The 15,669-nt window shown below is 69.3% G+C and overlaps 1 protein-coding gene across 1 annotated transcript; it reads left to right on the plus strand.

Annotated features, from left to right (window-relative positions):
* Positions 1 to 15,600, plus strand: TRPM5 (transient receptor potential cation channel subfamily M member 5). Its single transcript, XM_053658241.1, has 26 exons — positions 1 to 30; positions 2,652 to 2,719; positions 2,961 to 3,087; positions 3,364 to 3,544; positions 4,089 to 4,255; positions 4,780 to 4,960; positions 5,366 to 5,479; positions 5,915 to 5,979; positions 6,122 to 6,313; positions 6,580 to 6,682; positions 6,957 to 7,075; positions 7,337 to 7,840; positions 7,911 to 8,034; positions 8,272 to 8,417; positions 8,791 to 8,903; positions 9,094 to 9,186; positions 9,305 to 9,563; positions 9,659 to 9,777; positions 9,901 to 10,033; positions 10,125 to 10,299; positions 12,767 to 12,926; positions 13,352 to 13,533; positions 13,750 to 13,882; positions 14,371 to 14,443; positions 14,783 to 14,849; positions 15,104 to 15,600. Exons 1-26 carry the CDS (start codon positions 1 to 3, stop codon positions 15,208 to 15,210), a joined length of 3,735 nt encoding a protein of 1,244 aa, XP_053514216.1. The 3' UTR covers positions 15,211 to 15,600.
* The last annotated feature ends 69 nt before the right edge of the window (positions 15,601 to 15,669 follow it).

Below are 15,669 nucleotides of genomic sequence, written 5' to 3' on the forward strand. Positions count from 1 at the left end.
ATGTCGGGGTACCAGGGAGAAACCAGGCAGGTAGGTTACTCTGCCGTCAGCTCCCAGGTGGGGTCAGGAGTGGGGATGCCCCCCCAGGTGGGGCAGGTGGGGCAGCAGAGAGAAAAGGGCCCAGCGCCCTGGGCCCAGGAGCCCAGTTGCCGGGAGGGGCAGGTGGGGGCTCAGGGCCAGGACTCTGGGGCAGGAGGCTAAGAAGCACCTGGGGCAGTGGGGGTGGGGCAGGGAGGGCTGTGTGCTCTAACGACCCGTCTGGGATTCGGGTCCACACCTGGCCCAGGGAGACCCCCGAGTTATGCTGGGCTGGAGGGACCACAGTGCCAACCGCTGGGCTGCTAAGGGCGGGGCTGGGCAGGGCTGGTCTGAGCCTTCTTGTTACCTCTGTCTTCCTGCATCTCAGGGATGGGGGCTGGGCCCAGAGAGCCTGGGTGGCCAGGGGCTCGCACTGGGGGGCTCTGCCAGCTCAGAGGACCTTTCCTGGATGGCCTGTGACGAGAGGGTGGCCATCTCCCCCGGCCCAGGGCACTTGTGCTGCTGGGGCTGAACCTGTGCCCATTCTTCTCCCAGGAGAGTGGGGTGGGGCCCCAGCCAGGGGCCACCCAGGACCCCAGCTGCCCCGCCACCCCCCCAGAACAAGGGGGCATTAAAAACCACACACCTGTCCTTGCAAATCTCGCTCATTTGCATGGCCTACCCCCTCGGTGGCCCCATTTGCCTGGCGTCTGCGCACCGCCCGCCCCACTCCTGCCCAGGACCAGCGGCCTGTCAGTGAGGGAGGGCCTCGTAGCGCCCCTTCAGGCTGGGGTGTCCCCCCGCACCCCTGGCCTCCTCTCTGCACCAGCCTGCCTGAGGTTCACTGGTATGAGCATGTGGGTGCTATCCAGGCCCCTGAGCCCCCAACCCACACACACCCCAGAGGGGGTGCATGGAGCTGCGTTGCCCCTGCCTGGGGCACAGGCCCGGATGGAGACATCAGGGCAGGCCAGTGGCGGGGGGCGGGGGAGTGAGGGCCGTCCCTGTGGGCCCTCTGCCCGCCATCCCCTCCTCGAGGCCTGCACTCGGGGTTGAAGGGTGTCCCCCAAAATTCACACCCCCGCACCCTCAGAATGTGGCCTTGCTTGAGAGTAGGGCCTTTGCAGATGTGACAAGCTCAGCTGAGCCACGGAGGTGGGGGCTGGGCCCTGAGCCAATGCCTGGTGTCCCTGTAAGAAGAGGGACATTTGGACAGGGAGACACAGGCACACAGAGGCCATGTGAAGATGGAGACAGAGGCCGGGGGACGTGGCCACCAGCCCAGCAATGAACACCCGGAGCCCTGGAAGCTGGACGGGGCAGGAAGGACCCACCACTGGGGCGTCCGGAAGGGGCGCTGCCCTGGGACACCCAGATTCCCTGTCTGTGGGGCTTCCTTACAGCTGCCTGTGGACACCCCCATGGCTCCTGTCTTGTCCCCTACCTCCCGAGCCACACACAGGCCTTGTCCCTAGACAGCAGCCAGGGTAAGAATAGCCCACGACCGCCGGCTGGGAGAGGCCGTATTCAAATCCTGGCGCGCGGTTCCTGGTCCAGGCGGATTTGCATCCTCCCACCGCAGGGCTGGGCCCTCGGGACCAAGGCCTCCGTGGCCAGAGTGCTGATACAGGGGGGTCGCCCTGTGTGGCACTGGTGCCCTCTGGCCCGCCCGCTGCGGCCCTGAGTGGGTGTCCCGGGGTGGCCATCCCAAGTGACCGCAAAAACGACAGAAAGGCATCCTCTCACCTTTCAGAGCCAGAAGGCCCGAATCCAGGTGTCCCCGGGCCGCCACCTTCAGGAAGCTCTCAGGGAGACCCCTCCCTGCCGTGGTCCGCTTCAGGGGTCCCTGGCGCCTCCGGGCCATGGCCGCCTCCCTCCCCCTCTGTCTCCACGGTCACACACTTCTGTCCCCTTCTTCGAAGGCCATCGGTGCCAGGGCGAGGGCCTGTCTCAGTGACCATACTTTGCAAAGGGCTCACTTCCTCAAAAGGCCCCGTCCCTGGCACCAGGACTTCGGGCCCTGTCACACCTTCTTGGGGGACAAAGTGGGAGCACAGTGGCCCTGCAAGTCCCTGTCCTGCCTGCGGGCATCCTGCTCCCCTGATGCCGTCCCCTCCTGTGGGCACAGGAACCCCCCAACCTGCCCCTTTCACGGGAAGAGTCTCCCCTGCCAGGGGACAGAGGGTGTGGACGGAAGCAGAGGGCTGGGGTCAGGGGCACTGGGGGGCCTGCAGCCAGGGAGGTGGTTGGGGTCCCGCCCTTGTCCCACGGCCTAGTCCTGGGCCCCTGGCCCTTCAGGTCTCTGCTGCGTGGCCTGGAGCTAACACGCCGGACCCCTGGGGGCTGCAGGGAAATACTGTGGGTGAGGAACGAGGTGCGGGGCCCTGTGGCCAGGGGTGGGGCAGGAACATGGTGGGAAGAGCTCTGGGGTGAGAGCCTTCTCCGCCAGGACCCCCAGGGCCCCCCTGAGCAAGGAGCCAAGGTCCCCCCTCCTCCATGCCGGGTTCCCCAGGCCCACGGCCGGCCCAGGTCCCCTTCCCTGTCCGGCGCTGACAGGGTGTGAGAGGGGCGGGTGGCAGGTCCAGAAAAGCCTAGGAAAAGCCCGGAAACCCGATGTCTTTCTGGGTTTCCAGGACACCGCCCGCCAAAGCCTCCGCAGGGGTGGCGACGGGAATTTTGGGTCCCACCTGCCCGGCGAGGGGTGAGCAGTGGGACCAGGAGAGGGGCGGAGGGGCCAGGATTCACCCCCCAACCCCGCCTGGCTGCATGGAGCTTCCGGGGGACGGTGCGGGCCGGGGAGGAGGCAGCAATGCTGGGGCTCAGGTGGAGGGAGGGACCCTCTGCCGGCCAGCCGTGGGGGTGGGGGGCTTCCCCGGAGGCGGCCCCCAGCCTCTCAGAGACAGGCGGGTAGGAGAAGACTGGGTTCTCCTCTGTCCCTGCAGAGAGACCCCTTTGCAGGACACGAAGGGCGCCTGCCCCGGCAACCCCGGGCGAGCTGCCGACAGGTCAGGGCTGGGCCTGTGCCGGGGCGAGATCCGGTTCGGAGGCTGCGGAAAGAAGCGAGGCAGGGTAAACCTCCCCACCCGCACCCCCGTGACCCCGCTGCGTGTGACAGCAAGGCCCCCGGGACCCCATTTCCCGCTTCCTTCCCTGAACCCTGAGCATCCGGGTGCCTGCTCCCCTCCTCAGGGCCGCTGTCCTGGGGGCCCTGCTCAGAGCGCCCCACCCTCCTGCAGTGCGGCGTCCTCAAGGCAGAGGCAAGGCCTGGGCTAGAAAAGGTCAGGGTGGTCCAGGTCCCACCGCAGGTCCCTGTGCCCAGCGCCCCCTGCCGCCCCCACCCCACAGTTTGTGAAGGTGCCCAGCGATGCGGCACCCGCTGCCCTCTTCAACCTCCTGAGAGCTGAGTGGCACCTGCCAGCCCCCAACCTCGTGGTGTCCCTGGTGGGCACAGAGCGGCCCCTCAACATGAGGTCCCGGCTGCGGGATGTCCTGCGCAAGGGGCTGGTGACGGCGGCTCAAAGCACAGGTGAGGCCCCGCCCGGCCCCTGGCCCCAGGGCGCCCGGCGTGCCCACGCCTGGCGGGCCTGGACAGCTAGCTCTGGCACCCCTCCCTTGGCATCGTTGCCGGTGACCAGGGTGGGCACAGCTCGTGGGGACGCGGCCGAGGGGCCCAGGGCCTCCCCCAGGGGTCCCAGGCACCCTGTGGACAAAGGCCTGGCCTGTCGACCACTGGGGCCCAGGGGCCTCAGCAAGATGCCCCTGGGGACAGTGACTTTGTACACCTGCTACCCACAGTGCGCCCCTCGTCCCCGCTGCCTCCCTCACGGGACCACTCTGGCCACTGGTTGTCAGGGCCAGAATCAAGTCATGGGCTTCTACCTTCGGGCCACTGGGCCTGCAGAGAGCCTGGCACAGAGGGGGGTGCTGAGCCCCGTCAGCACAGCAGTGACTGTGGCAAAGAGAAAGGACCCTTGAGCCAGGCGGGCAAACCTCCCGGGGTGCAGGGCCTGGCCCACCCCTCGTGCTGACCGGGACGGACGCACCAGGGCACAGCCAGTCCCCCTCCGCAGGTGCCTGGATCCTGACCAGCGCGCTCCGGACGGGCCTGGCCCGCCACGTCGGGCAGGCCGTGCGCGACCACTGGCTGGCCAGCACGTCCCCCAAGGCGCGCGTGGTGGCCGTCGGCATCGCCTCCCTAGGCCGAGTGCTGCACCGTCAACTTCTGGACGGCGCCCCGGTGAGCCCGGGGACTGGGAGGGGTCCAGGCTCCCAGGTGCCGCCCACCCCAGGTGGCAGGGAAGCCCCCAGCGGGTCCGGCAGGGTGGCAACACCCTGCCACCCACTGTTTGTTACTGAGTGAACATTCCCCAAGTCCCCCCACCCCCGCCTGGCCCCATGGGCCCCGACCACTGTGCACAGGCCAGATCCTGCCCTCGGGGCTCACGGGCAGGAGTGAGGCCCGAGCTCTGAAAGAGTGAGGAGCTGTGACAGGCAGTGTGCGCCCAGCACACGGCCAGCAGGTGGCAGCACAGACCTGGGGGTCCCAGGGTCCCAAACACCTGCCTCGGCCCCTGCCCCACAGGCCTGGGCAAGCGGCTTCTGCCCCAGGGTCTGTCTGAGGCAGGGCCAGGGGACGCCCTTCAGACCCCACAAGTGCAGCGTCCTGCAGCCCTGAGTCCCCTCTGGGGGCCCTCGGGGTGGGGGCGGGAACCGACTTGGGCAGAAGCCTCGCCCCGGCCTCACGGTGTGCACGGGGCCCAGGAGCACAGCCCCGTCCACTACCCCATGGATGACGGTGGCCGGGGCCCCCTCTGCCCCCTGGACAACAACCACTCCCACTTCGTCCTGGTGGAGCCGGACACCCCCGGGGACGGGGACGGGCCAACCGCGCTGTGGCTGCGGCTGGAGAAGCACATCTCGGAGCAGAGGACCGGCTACGGGGGTGAGGGGCCCAGAGAGGCCCGGGGACAGATGGGTGCCTGGATGTTGAGACCGGGGGCCTGCGGGGGCCTGGGGGGGTGGAGGGCCGCAGCTGAGAGTGTGGCTGGTGGGTCCCCTCCAGGGAGCGGTGGTGGCTCCATGTCCACGGGGCCTTTGCTGGCCAGAGGCTCTGGCAGGGGGCTCAGGGCGAGCAATGAAATGAGGTTTGCCCATTGCCATTTCCACCGGCTACAGGGTATGCTGCCACCAGGGGGCGGTGCCGCCCAAGGAATGGGCTGCTGTGGGCGTTCCCAGGCTGGGTTCACTGAGAAACACTACTGAGTGACTAACAATGTAAAATGCTTATCCACCGAGAACTTTTTAAAGAGGAAGTCAGGACAGCGGTGTCGAAACCAACACCGTGCAGCAGAGTTGGGCCCGGGGCCGTTGGGGCCCACGGGGGCCCCTGCTCACTGTCTGTGGGCACCTCTGGGAGTTGGGGGGACTCTGCCCAGGAGCCGAGGCTCTTCCCATGCAGCAGGCGTGTATAGGGGACTGTTTCCCACCCGGAAGCCCCCCTGTTGGTCTGGGTTTGGGGGGAAACCTCCCAGGTGGCTCCTTGTCCGACTGAGCTTCCGCGGCAATGGGCACAGCCGATGACCAGGACGGCCCGGGGCCTAGTGTTCACCTGCATTTACTTTGTTTCCGGAGCCACAAAGTGGCCTCGTTGGACACTATGGGGGGGACATGGGGGTGGGCTCGGTGTCCAAGTGATAGGGCCTCTGATACGGGGCCCCTGGTTTCAGCCTGGAGCCCACACTTCACCAGAAAAGGCCTCGGGGCCGGTGTGCGCTCAGAGAAAGTGTGGGGTGAGGGCCAAGGCCGGGGGGCTGGCCCCACGGCCCGCAGTGGGGGGACCGACGGCTCCCCGCTCGCCCCAGGCTCGGGGGAGGGCCTCACGGGTGCTCGTCCACAGGCACCGGCAGCATCGAGATCCCCGTCCTGTGTCTGCTGGTCAACGGGGACCCCGGCACCCTGGAGGTAGGAGGAGGGGGTGGGGCCTGGCTGGATTCCTGGGGGTCTGCTGCGGCCTCCTCCAGGGCCCCCCCACCGGGGCAGGGAGGGAAAGGGGAGCCTGGGCGGCACCGGGAGCTGACGGGCCCCCTCCCCACCCTGCGCCCAGAGGGTTGCCAGGGCCCTGGCACTCGCCACACCGTGGCTGATCCTGGCCGGCTCCGGGGGAGTGGCAGACCTGCTGGCCGCCCTGCTCGGCCACCCGAGGCCCTTGCTGCCCCAGGAGGTGGAGCGGCAGCTCAGAGAGAAGTTCCCCAGCGAGCACTTCCCCTGGGAGGACATCCTGCACTGGACGGAGCTGGTAGGAGCCCCCAGAGGCCAGTCCGAAGGGTGGGCCCTGCTCTTCCCGGGCATCTCGCTGCTGAGCAGGGCTGGCCCCTGGGGGGCTCCCTGGCCCGTCCCACCCAGGCCGCCCCAGCCCCTCCTAATGCAGAGTGCCAGGTCGGCTCTGGCTTCGGGCCTGCAAGGAGCGGGGGTGGGGGGGCACACCGGGTGGCGGGCTGAGCTGTGGGCGGGGCGGTCTGCCGGGGGGCCGCTTGACCGGGGCCTGCGCCGCCCACCGCCCAGCTGCAGAACATCACCTCCCACCCCCACCTGCTCACCGTGCACGACCTGGAGCCCGAGGGCTCCGAGGAGCTGGACACCGTCATCCTCAGGGCGCTGGTGAAAGGTGCGGCGCCGCGGCGGGCCCGGGGTGGTGCCGCTCAGAGCTTGGGTCCTGTCCGCTTTCTGCCTCTGGGGGCTCTTTTGGCGATGAGCACAGGCTGTGAGGGGCGGCCGCCCCTCTCTGCCCAGCGGGGCGGTTTCCTGCCGGGGCTCCCAGCGCTGTCTCTCTCCTGTCATTCTGCGAGCTCGAGGCAGGGCACAGGTCCAGGAGCTGCGTCCCCAGAGGAGCCCCCGGGAGGGACCCTGGGTTCGCCCTCACCCCTGCCCCGTACCTGCAGCCTGCAAGAGCCACAGCCAGGAGCCACGGGACTACCTGGATGAGCTCAAGCTGGCAGTGGCCTGGGACCGCGTGGACATCGCCAAGAGCGAGCTCTTCAACGGGGACGTGGAGTGGAAGGTGCCCCCCCCACCTGGGGCCCCAGCTTCTGGCCAGCAGAGGATAGGGCCTGGGCCAGGCGGCGTCCAAGGGCTGTAGTCCCTCCTCCCCCCGGGGCCACTGAGGGGGCCCAGGCCACTCTTCGGCCCCCCAGTGTGCCCCATGGGAGGTGCTGGACGACCCTTGGCCCAGGGGCGGGTGGCGGGCCGGGAGCCCCCGCTCCCCCGGCTTCCACTCACTCTCCCCGTGCGCCCCGCTCCGGCCGGTCCCTGTGGCCCGCAGTCCCGAGACCTGGAGGAGGTGATGATGGACGCGCTGCTGAGCGACAAGCCGGAGTTCGTCCGCCTCTTCGTGGACCACGGCGCGAACGTGGCCGACCTCCTGACCTACGGGCGGCTGCAACAGCTGTACCGGGCCACGCCCCCCAAGAGCCTGCTCTTCTCCCTGCTGCAGCGCAAGCTGGAGGAGGGCCGCCCGGCGCCCGCCCGGGGGCCGCCGCCCGCGGGCCCGCCCGCCTTCTCACTGCACGAGGTGTCCCGTGTGCTCAAGGACCTGCTGCACGACGCCTGCCGGGGGCTCTACCAGGTGAGCGGGGCGCGGGGGCCGGGTGGGGCCGCGGCCAGGGCTGACCCCCGTGTCCTCCAGGAGCGGGGACCGGCCCGGCGGCCCGGCGGACAGAAGTGGCAGCCGGACCTGAGCCAGAAGAGCGAGGACCCGTGGCGGGACCTGTTCCTGTGGGCGGTGCTGCAGGGCCGCCACCAGATGGCCACCTACTTCTGGGCCATGGTGAGCGGCAGCGGCCACCTGGAGCCCGGGGGGGGCGGGTGGCTGGCGACCTCCTCACACACTCTCCTAGGGCCAGGAGGGTGTGGCCACCGCTCTGGCCGCCTGCAAGATCGTCAGGGAGTTGTCCCACCTGGAGACCGAGGCCGAGGTGGACTGTACCACGCACCAGGCAGCCTACGAGCAGCTGGCCCTGGGTGAGTGCCCCCCACCCGACATTGGACAGACCCACATGTGTGGCCCCAGGTCACCCCTCGACCCTTCTGGGCCTGTGGGCGCCTCCCAGTGGAGGGGCACGTTGATGACCACACGGCCCACACTGGGACAAGCGCTGGCCTTAGGGTGGGGGTGGGTGCCCGGGGGGGGGGCAGCTGAGGTCCTGGCAGGGGAAAGGGGGCCTCAGCGTCCGCTGCCGCGCTGCCTGCTGCCGGCAGGCCTCTTCTCCGAGTGCTACAGCGACAGTGAGGACCGCGCCTTCGCCCTGCTGGTGCGCCGCAGCCGCACCTGGAGCAGGGCCACCTGTCTGCACCTGGCTGCCGAGGCCGACACCAAGGCCTTCTTCGCCCACGAAGGAGTGCAGGTGGGCGAGCCGCTGGCCTCCGGGGGGGCCTCCAAGCAGACAGGGTGTTCCGCTGACCTCACCACTCCCCTGGTCAGCCGCTGCCCCTTGTTGGCCCCCTGTGTCCCAGGGAGGCAGGAGCACAGGAAGGTGCCTTCCCGGCCTGCTCCACTGGCCACCGGGCCACGCGTCCCAGGGCCAGTCCCACGGCCTCTCAGCACGAGTGCCACTTCTCCTCTTGGCCCTCCCGGACCCCGACCCTGCTGGCCTGCGTCAAAGGCCCTTGCCTGCCAGGATGGAGGCCCCAGGAGGCCGGGCAGGGAGGAGGGGCGGCTTCAGCGGAGGCCCCAGGGGTGGGCATGGTGCAGAGGCCGCAGCTGAACCTTTGTTCCAGGCCTTCCTGACCAAGATCTGGTGGGGGGACTTGGCTTCCGGCACGTCCATCCTGCGGCTGCTGAGTGCCTTCCTCTGCCCTGCCCTCCTCTACACCAACCTCATTACCTTCAGGTTCTTGGGGGCCACAGCCCGCTTGCCGGGGTGCCGGGGGGCCCGAGGCTTTAGTGGTCCGGCATCCACCTGGGTCCCACTGGGCACAGCCCCACCCTGCACGCCTCCTCCGCCCACCCTGCGTTTACTCGCTGGCTGGGCACCTCTAGGTGTCCCTCCCGTGGGCCCAGAGAGTCCCCTGTGCTTGCAGTGAGGAGGCCCCACTGCAGGGGGGCTGGGAGGACCTGCAGGAGCTGGACAGCCTGGACTTGGAGCACAGCCCGCTCTGCAGGCCCGGCCCTGGGTAAGGCCTGCACAAAGGTGCGCGTGGGGTGGAGGGGCCGGTGGGAGGCTTGGGGAGGCCGGGCTCCTGTGGGCGCGGCCCCGCCCGATCCCACACTGAGTCTTCCTCGCTGCTGCAGGGCGGAGCCGCCGGCCCCTGCGCGGAGGCCCGGGGGCAGGCGAGGGCCCGGGGCGGCCTTCCTGCTCTCGCGCTGGCGCCGGTTCTGGAGCGCGCCCGTGACCGTGTTCCTGGGGAACGTGCTCATGTACTTCGCCTTCCTCCTCCTGTTCGCCTACGTCCTGCTGGTGGACCTCAGGCCGCCCCCCCAGGGGCCCTCGGGGCCCGAGGTCGCCCTGTACTTCTGGGTCTTCACCCTGGTGCTGGAGGAGGTCCGCCAGGTCGGTGGTACGCCGACCCCCGCCCGGGGTGGGGGGCGTCTCCGAGGAAGTAGCCCAGGCCGACAACTGCGGGCCCCCCGGCCCTCCACTGCCAGGGCTTCTTCACAGACGAGGACACGCACCTGAGGAAGAAGTTCATGCTCTACGTGGAAGACAACTGGAACAAGTGTGACATGGTGGCCATCTTCCTGTTCATCGTTGGCGTCGCCTGCAGGTGTGTGGGGCCTGGGGGACAAACGCAGGGGGAGCCCGCCCCGATGGCCCGCCCTGTGTCCTGGGGAGCCGCCCCCCCCGCCCTCCCCAGCACCAGCAACAGCCGCCGTCCCTCCCCGTCCAGGATGCTGCCTGCGCTGTTCCAGGCGGGCCGCACGGTCCTGGCCGTTGACTTCATGGTGTTCACGCTCCGCCTCATCCACATCTTCGCCGTCCACAAGCAGCTGGGCCCCAAGATCATCATTGTGGAGCGGATGGTGGGCCCCCGCCGACCGGGGCCCCGACCCGGGGGATGGGGTACACCCCCTGCCCCCGACCTGGGCCACTGATGCTTTGCCCCCACCCCAGATGAAGGACGTCTTCTTCTTCCTCTTCTTCCTGAGCGTGTGGCTGGTGGCCTACGGCGTGGCCACGCAGGCCCTGCTGCACCCCCACGACAGCCGCCTGGAGTGGCTGTTCCGCCGGGTGCTCTACCGGCCCTACCTGCAGATCTTCGGGCAGATCCCGCTGGACGAGATCGACGGTCAGCGCCGGCCTGGGGGCGGGGCCGCCTGGGCGCCCCTTCAGAAGGGGCCCAGCCGGTGGGGGCATACTGAGTCCGGGGGTGCTGGGTCCCTCGGGAAGGCCCTGGACGTGCAGCCCTTGGGACCCCAGGCGCGGCACACGGCACAGGGGCCGGGCCGCAGCCGCGGAGCACAGACCTCAGGCCTGGGGCTGGAGGCCTCGAGGCGGCAGGGGCCGCCGCACTCTGGTGGGCCGTGCGGGGCGGAGGGAGGGACCGCTGCTGTGCCTGCAGGCGGCCACCCCCGTCCGCCCCGACCAGCGCCTGGGGCCCGGCCCCTCCGGCTAACCCTGTGTCTGTGGGCCTTCCCCTTCTGCATGACCCTGTGGGGCAGCCAATCTCCCCGTCCCCTATCTGTCCAGGCCTAGTCACTGGGCCCGGGGCCTCTGCGGGGAAGGCTCCGATGCCCGCCAGTCCCGATGGCACCCTTGCCTCTCCTGGGGCTGCCCAGCGAGGGCCCCACACTGCCCGCTGTGTGGCCTGCTGGAGGGCCCGGGGTCTCCAAGCTGGGTGGAGGGCTGGGAGGAGGCTCTGAGAAGTTCCCACACTGGGGACAGTGCGGGGGACAGAGCTGCCTGGCCGTCAGCTGCAGGGGACCCTGGGTGAGGGACACCTGGAATGGCTGGGCTCAGTAGAAGATGGAAAGGGCTGCCCCCCAGATGACGGTGGCCCAGCAGCCAGGTGCCAGTGTGAGGGACCCAGGGCACTGGGCCCTTGGGACCTTCCCCGGCACAGAGCAGGGGTGCAGGGACCACAGGCAACCAGAGGCACTGTGGGGCATAGAGGCCTGATCTTTGAAGCTAATGGGGCAAAAGCCGGCAGTAAATATTTGCCACGGGAATGGCATGTGATTGAAGCAAACAGGCTTGTGGGAGGGGGTGGGGCGCAACATCAGGGAAACTGCCTCCAGGTGGGGTGTCCGAGGCCCCCCCCTCGGCTGTTTTCTTAGTCCCCCCCCCCTGCCCTGCGACCCCCTCCCTGTCCTTGCTCCTCCTCAGCGTCACTTTTCCAGACGGTGAGTCACCAGGACACCACGGTCCTCACCGTGTGCCTCGGCCGGGGGCCGTGCTGTGACCCCTGGGCGGGGGGAGGATGAGGGGGCCCCTCTGGTGCTGGGCAGGAGGCGCACCAGCCCCAGCGGCCACTTCCCTGGGCCCGGCCGGCTGCAGCCACATGCTGGTATGGGGGATGGCGTGGTGTGGTGTCCCCTGGGGCCCCCCGAGGGGTCCAACCCCCTCGAGCCCCCGCATTGCTGGCCACTGTGGCCCCGTGGACGGAGTCCTGCGGGGGGGCCCGTGCCACTCAGTGCCATCTCTGGGGCTGAACCCCAGCCGCCTGCCTGCCGTGAGCCCACCGGGCTGTGGGACAAAGTGGGAAACTGAGGCTCGGGCAGCCCCCATTCTGCACGTCCCTGGGCTGAAGGTGGCCTCCCTGCTCCCCACGTGCCAGGTGGGAGGGAGCCCTGGGGCCGAGCTGTGACAGCAAAGGTCCTTCTTGGGGCTCCAGGCCCGGCCTGATGGCACTCTGGTGCGTCATCAGGAAGTCAGGGGTCTCCTGTGGGCAGAGCCACTTTTCTCTGATTTGCAGCCAAAACTGCTCTGCCCAGGGCCGGCCAAGCCCCCTCCGAAACCTGGGCAGGCAGAGTGGGGTCAGGAATAAGCCCTAGAAAGGAGGGGAAGGTGGCTGTGTGCCCGCCCCCTGGAGAACTCCGGGATGGGGAGGGTGCTCCAGTGAGGACACAGGGACCCACGGGGCCACAGCGCACGGGGAGCTCCGCCGGAGCATGGACAAGTCCACTGTGTGTGCGTCTGCACACCCCCCGTGAGGGGGCCACAACGGGCCCCACTCCTGCTCTGCAGGTGGGGGCCCAGGGCCGGGCATTCAGCCGCTCCCACGGGTGCTCCGAGACGGGCGTCAGGGCCGTAGAAGCCCCAGAAGCTTCGGAAGACGCCGTCTGCCTTTCCAAGGCCAGCTCTCCCCAGTCTGGCTTCAGGCAGAGCCCTGGGAAGAGGCGGGTGAAGGGGACTTCAGGCCCGGCAACACCCAGTAGAAACGCAGGGGCCTCTGTCCCCCACCCTCCGAGGCTGAGGCTGCAGCGGGGCAGAAGTGCGCAAGGGGAGCCAGAGCTGACCCTCCAGTTTGTTGGGGACCAGGGTGTCCACGGTGGGGACTTCCCGTGCCAAGTGCCCTCTGTCCATCCCTGGGGACACGGCACAGGGGCCGGGCCGCAGACACGGAGCACAGACCTCAGGCCTGGGGCCGGAGGCCTCGAGGTGGCAGGGGCCACCGCACTCTGGTGGGCCGTGCCAGGCGGAGGGCGGGACCGCTGCTGTGCCTGCAGGGCACATGCCTCGGCGCCCAGGAGAAGCTGCTGCTGCAGCCGCCCCCCGTGCTGCCCGCCTGGCCCCACCGCTTGGTCGCCTTGCAGAGGCCCGTGTGAACGTGAACTGCTCGGCGGACCCGCTGCTCCCGGAAGGTTCGCCCTCCTGCCCCAACCTCTATGCCAACTGGCTGGTCATCCTCCTGCTGGTCACCTTCCTGCTGGTCACCAATGTGCTGCTCATGAACCTGCTCATCGCCATGTTCAGGTGCCCCCCCGCCCACCCTTCCGCCGTGGGGGCCCAGGGACCCCACCACTGGCCTCCTCAGGGCCAGCCGGCTCCCACCCTCAGACCCGCGGCCCAAGTGCAGAGAGGCATGGTGGGGGCGTCCCCTCAAACACTGGCCAGTGCCCCCCCCATGGGGCCTGGGGTGCAGGCGGCAGCAGGCAGGGGTGTGGTGGGCGGAGCTTTCCCAGGCCCCTGCCCCAGGGGCACTCCCTCGCCCACCCAGGGCCTGGGTCTTCAAACCTGGGGGCTTAGCGGTGTGTCCCCCCGGATGGCAGACGGGTTGGCGGACAGTCCCAGACACCTGGCCCCCACTCTGGGCGTGCCCCCACAGAAATGAGCGATCTGAGGGCAGGGGGGAAGCTTCTGCAGGGACCCCCAGGGCTCAGGCTGCCTGGGCCCCACAGCTACACGTTCCAGATGGTGCAGGGCAACGCCGACACCTTCTGGAGGTCCCAGCGCTACCACCTCATCACCGAGTACCAGGAGCGCCCCGCCCTGGCCCCGCCTTTCATCCTGCTCAGCCACCTGAGCCTGGTGCTCAAGAGGGTCTTCCAGAAGGAGGCCAGGCAGGGGCGGGCTCGCCTGGGTGAGGCCCCGGGATGGAGCAGTGGGAGGGGCCGGGCGGCCAGCACAGGCTGGCCCTGCTCCTCCCTGTGCCCCGTGCACTGACTGGGGTGCGGCAGGTGGGCGCCCCTGGGGTGGCCGGGCTTCCCCGGGCTTCCCGCCGCAGCGGAGGCCGGCCCGGGCTGTCCCCAAGGCCCACCTGGCTCCAGTCAAGCCCTCGGCTGTCTGGCCTTCCCAGAGAGAGACCTGCCAGAGCCCCTGGAGCAGAAGATGGTCACCTGGGAGGCGGTGCAGAAGGAGAGCTACCTGAGCAAGCTGGAGAAGCAGAGGCGGGACAGCGAGGTGGAGGTGCTGCGCAGAACTGCCCACAGGTGCGCGGGGCCGGGGCTGCGGCGGGCGGGGCCCCTGCTGTCATCGCTGGGGCCACCACGCTGCCCCGTGCTGCTCAGGGTGAGCTAAGGAAACTGAGGCTGCCTGAGAGGGGCAGGGCGTGACTAAGTCTCGGGGCCCAGGACCTGGGCTCCTGACCCCAAGGCCTCACCTGCCCTGCACTTGGGAGAGAGGGGCCAACACGCCTGGTGTCCCCTCTGCTCCAGGGTCTTCGAGTGGAGCCCAGCCCTCCTGCTGTCTCTCCAGGGCGGTGCCCCCCAGCCCTCCCTCCTTGTGGGTGGGGTGGTCCTGCCCTCTCTCCGGAGCGGTGCCCAGCATCCATCACGCGGGCAAGGGGAGGGACCAAAGCAGCCCTCCAAGGGCCCAGGCAACAGAGCCAGGAGGGGGAGTCCTTGAATTCAGTGTCCCGTGGCTAACGGTGGCCTGCTGCACCCTGCCACCCAACACCCCCCACCCCACTCTGCTGCAGGGTGGACATCATAGCCAAGCACCTTGTGGGGCTGAGAGAGCAAGAGAAGCGCATCCAGGGCTTGGAGTCACAGGTGGGCTGCAGAGCAGACATGGGGTGGCAGCCCTGCCTCACCTCCGAACTAACACCTGCACCCGGGCCGGGCTCCCACGCACCCAGCCCTGCCCCACCCATCACTTAAGACGGGGTGCCCTGCCCGGGGGGGATCCTGCACAGCCCCTCACCACCCGCTCCACGCACAGCTGGAGTCTCAGCCTCCCACCCACTTCCTTCTGTGCAGAACGAGGGTCCCCGGGCAGCAGGGGTCCTGGCGGGAGAGGGGATGCGGACGGGAGGGTGCCCGGGCGTCCCGATGCTCCCAGAGAGCTGGGGTGCAGCCGAGGGCTTCCCAGGACGTCTCTCCCTCCGGCAGGTGGGTGACTGCACAGCGCTCCTGTCCTCCCTGGCAGACAGGCTGGCCCCGGGCACCGTCCTCCACAGTGAGTGTGGGTCTGGGGAGGGCCCTGCCGGCTGCCTTGCCCTGTCCAGGTGGGGATGTACCCAGGCCTCTGATGCCCTTGGCCGACCACTGGCTTTGGTGGAGCAAATGCCCCCTGGCCCCGCCAGGCACAAGACTGTGGCCTTTCAGACTCCAAGGCTACGCCCCAGCCTCCCCTCAGGGATCCAGGCCCCGCGCTCACCTCCCTCTGCGTGCCCCCTTTCCTGCCTGCTGAGTGCCCTTCCTACCCATTAGATGCCCGGAATTCTGGCACCAGGAACTGGCAGGCCCCTGCCGAGCACGTTGGTGGCCCAGGGACCAGGGAGCAGCCACCGGCAGGCCCACTGGCCTCGGATGCCTGAGGCACCAGACTGTCAGCACACAGTGCCCCGTCTCCCAGAGCCGGCGGCCTGGCCCCCGCATCCTGACCAGGGTGGGCAGGGGGCCATGGCCCTCGGCTAGTTACCCCAGATCCAACCAACACCACTGTCCCCCTCCTGCCACCATGACCTCGTCAGAGGGACCACTCCACACTCTGTCCTGCCCCTCTTGCCCCCCCCCCCCCCAGCCTGGGAGCTTGGGACCCAGGCGCAGGCCTGCTCCCTGCGGATGGGACTCCTCAGAACCCGCAGTCCTCGCCTGGACAGCGAGCTCCCGCTGAGCACCCGTCTGCTTTCCGCTGGGTGGACGGCAGCCGCGGGGGCACACCTGTCCCCTCCCCAGCCTGTGTTGCCTGCTAAGAAACTACTGTTTATGACATAGCTGTGGTCAGAGTTCGTGCCTTTTAAGGCTTGCGTCCAGGGGTTTCCTGCATTGCCTCC

The sequence above is a fragment of the Artibeus jamaicensis genome, unplaced genomic scaffold (assembly GCF_021234435.1).
Source record: "Artibeus jamaicensis isolate MK-2021 breed Jamaican fruit bat unplaced genomic scaffold, CSHL_Jam_final scaffold_537, whole genome shotgun sequence".
NCBI lineage: Eukaryota > Metazoa > Chordata > Mammalia > Chiroptera > Phyllostomidae > Artibeus > Artibeus jamaicensis.